The following is a 3,407-nucleotide window of genomic DNA, read 5'->3' on the forward strand; positions in this document are numbered from 1 at the left end:
ATGGAAACACAAAAGCCTAGGATAGCCAAACCAATCTTGAATAATAAAAGAACTGGAGGCAACACCATCCCTGATTTCAAATTATACTACAGAGACATAGTATTAAAAACAGCATGGTACTGATATAAAAGCAGACTCATTAAGCTAGGCATGGTAGCACACACCTTTAATCCCAGTATTTAGGAGGAAGAGGCAGGCAGACCTCTGTGAGACTGAGTCCAACCTGGTCTATGTAGTGAGTTCCAGGCCATCTGAGACTACAGGGAGACACTGTCTCAAAAAGTTCAAAACAAATAACAACACAAAAACCCAGATATAATGATGAATGGAATAGGATTGAGGACACAGATTTAAGTCCACACACTTGTGACCACCTGATTTTTGACAAAGGGGCCAAAATTACACATTGGAGAAAGACAACATGGTCAACAAATGGTATTGGTTGAGCTGGATAGCTACATGTAGAAGAATGAAACTCCAACTGGATCAAAGATCTCAATATAAGAACTGATGCCCTGAATCTGATAGAAAAGAAAATAGGAATACAATGGAACTTATAGGCACAGGGAAGGACTTTCTAAACAGAACCCGAATATCACAGGCTTTAAGACCAACAAGTGATAAATAAGACCTCATAAAACCAAACAGCTTCTGCACAGCAAAGGGTACCAGCATTTGAGTGAAAAGGCAACCTACAGAATGGGAATCTTTACTAGCTAGTACACATCTGACAAAGGGTTAGCTAGAATATACAAAGAACTCAAAAACCTAAACATTAAAAAAAAAAAGTTAAAAATTGGGGCAAGAACCAGAGAGTTCTTAAAAGATGAAACACAAACGGCTAAGAAATATTGTTTAAATAATCAACATCTTTAGCCATTAAGGAAATGCAAATTAAAACAACATTGAGATTTCATCTTACCCCTGTCAGAATGGCTAAGATCTGACAAACAGAAGATGACAAATTCTGGCTGGAATATGGGAGAAGAACACTCATTCACTGCTGGTAGGAGTACAAACTGGTACATCCTCTATGGAAATCAGTGAAGAGGTTCCTTAAAAAGGTAGAAATAGACATACTAAATGATTAAGCCATATCATTCTTGGGTATATACACAACGGACTCTGTATCCTACTACAGAGATACCTTCTCATGCATGTTCATTGTTTTTCTATTCACAAAAGGAAATGGAAACCTAGATGTTTATTAACTGATGAATAAATAAAGAAAATATAGGGGGCTGGAGAGATGGCTAGAGAGTGGTTTAAGAGCACTGGCTACTCTTGCAGAAGATCCAGGTTTGAATCAATAACAATATTATTTTTTAAGTTGTACTATGTTTTATATTGTGATGTTAGTATGAGGTCTTTGCAATAAACAAGAAAAGTTACGGTTTAATAGTAACGTATTCATGCATCATGTTGACAGGGGATCAATTATGCTGATTAGTTTTTGTCAACTTGACACAAACTAGAGACACCTGGGAAAAGGGAACCTCAACTGAGGAATTTTCTCTATGAGATTTGCCTGTGGCCATACTTGTGACACATTTTCTTGGTTGGTAATTGATGTACGATGACCCGACCTACTGTGGGCACTGCCATCACTGGGAAGATGGGCCTGGACTGTAAAAGGTAAGTGGGCAAGGGACAGAAAGCATGCCAGTAATGCAGTTTTCCTCCATGGTCCCTGCTTCGGTTCCTGCCTCCAGGTTCCTGCTTTGAGCTCCTGCCCTAGCTCTCCTTGATGATAGACTATAAGCTGGAAGGTGAAATAAATCCTTTCTTCTCCAAACTGCTTTTGGTCAGTGTTTCATCACAACATAAAACCAAACTAGGACAACATGCAACATTTCTATTTCTGGGTCTGGGTTACCTCACTCTGAGTGATTATTTCCATTTCTATCCATTTACCTGTGAAGGTCATAATTTCATTCTTCTTAACAGCTAAATAGTATTTCATTGTATAAATGTACCACATTTCCATTATCCATTCATCATTGATGAACATCTAGGTCATTTCCATTTCCTGGCTATTGTAAATGGAGCAACAATGAACCTGAATGAACAAGTATCTCTGTAGTAAGATACAGAGTCCTTTGGATATATGCCCAGGAGTGATATGGCTCAGTCATGTGGTAGGTCTATTTCTAGCTCTCTGAGGAATCTCTACCCTGATAGAGATACACCAGCCTTTATTTCCACTGTGTACCAAGCTCTTACTAGTTATGTAGTTTGCAATTATTTTTTTCAATTTTCCTCCTCTGTAATTTCCCTTTCATTTTGTTGATTGGTTAATTGTTTTCCATGAAGTAACAAATTTATTTTGCTTATTTCCAAGAAAATATCTGATAAATGCCTATGTCTGACCATTGTTCTTTCAAGTAAAAAAATGATATTCCATGAAAATAGAACAGCTAGTACAGCTTTCAACTAAAATGATTGCAAAAGATGATTTTTCTAGATTCAATCTTCAGAAGCACTCTGTGCAGAATATTTAAAATATGAATGTTCCAGCCAGCAAGAAAACTCAGTGTAAAAAGGCACCTGTGAGCCAGCAGCTTGCCTGGGTAAGTTTGGCTGCTGTGCCCACTGCTCCCTGACTCCCCCAGCCTCATTCACCCTCCCAGCTCCCCCCACCCCATCTCCCCTCCTAGCAGTGGTACTGGCACTTTTCCTGCCTTGGCACCCCAGACCTCTGGACTGATCTCTTGGCCTAAACTCTCCACTGCTTCCTGATCCTTTGCATCCTGACCAAACCAATTCCTCCCTCTAGTCCCCACCTCACTTTGCCTCTCTGGGTGGCCCAGCCCCACTGCTTCCTGGAGCCAGCAGCTTGCCTGGGTAAGTTCAGCAACTGTGCCCACTGTGCCTTGAATCCCCCAGCCTCATTCACCCTCCCAGCTTCCCCCACCCCATCTCTCCTCCTAGCAGTGGGACTGGCACATTTCCTGTCTTGGCAGCCCAGACCTCTGGATTGACCTCTTGGCCCAAAATCTCCACTGCTTCCTGATCCTTTGCATCCAGAATAAACCAATTCCTCCCTGTAGTTCCCAGGAGTCCTTAAGCCTCTTCTCCTAGGACCCAGGCCAGCCCAGCCGGAAAATTCCTGAGGCCAGCAGCTTTCCTGAAGAGATCCAGACCTTAGGAGAAAGCCTGAGAGCATCTATCTGATCCTCATCTGACTTGGAACTCTGTGGGAACTGCTGAGCAGCAAGACAAAAGCAATTTGTCCACTCCAATAAAAAAATCAAAAGAGAGAACCTGAAGCCTAGACCAACCACCTTTCATGCCCAACAAATAAACCACAAAGGCACATAAAATTTACAAAAAGAAGCAGACCTAAACTCAACAAAGTAAGGCTTGAGTCTCACACAAGAATCAGAAACTACAAAAGAAATCCACAT

The 3,407-nt window shown here is 41.1% G+C and overlaps 1 protein-coding gene across 1 annotated transcript in view; it reads left to right on the top strand.

The window, feature by feature from the left end:
• The first annotated feature begins 1,576 nt into the window (after positions 1–1,576).
• Mex3c (mex-3 RNA binding family member C) overlaps positions 1,577–3,407 on the top strand; it is a 90,603-nt gene continuing 88,772 nt past the window's right edge. The window contains exon 1 of the mRNA XM_017795889.2: positions 1,577–1,635. Coding sequence (XP_017651378.2) covers positions 1,577–1,635 — 59 coding nt within the window. The remainder of the gene's footprint in view (positions 1,636–3,407) is intronic.

Source organism: Nannospalax galili, unplaced genomic scaffold (genome assembly GCF_000622305.1).
Source record: "Nannospalax galili isolate Female #2095 unplaced genomic scaffold, S.galili_v1.0 scaffold489, whole genome shotgun sequence".
Taxonomy (NCBI): Eukaryota; Metazoa; Chordata; class Mammalia; order Rodentia; family Spalacidae; genus Nannospalax; species Nannospalax galili.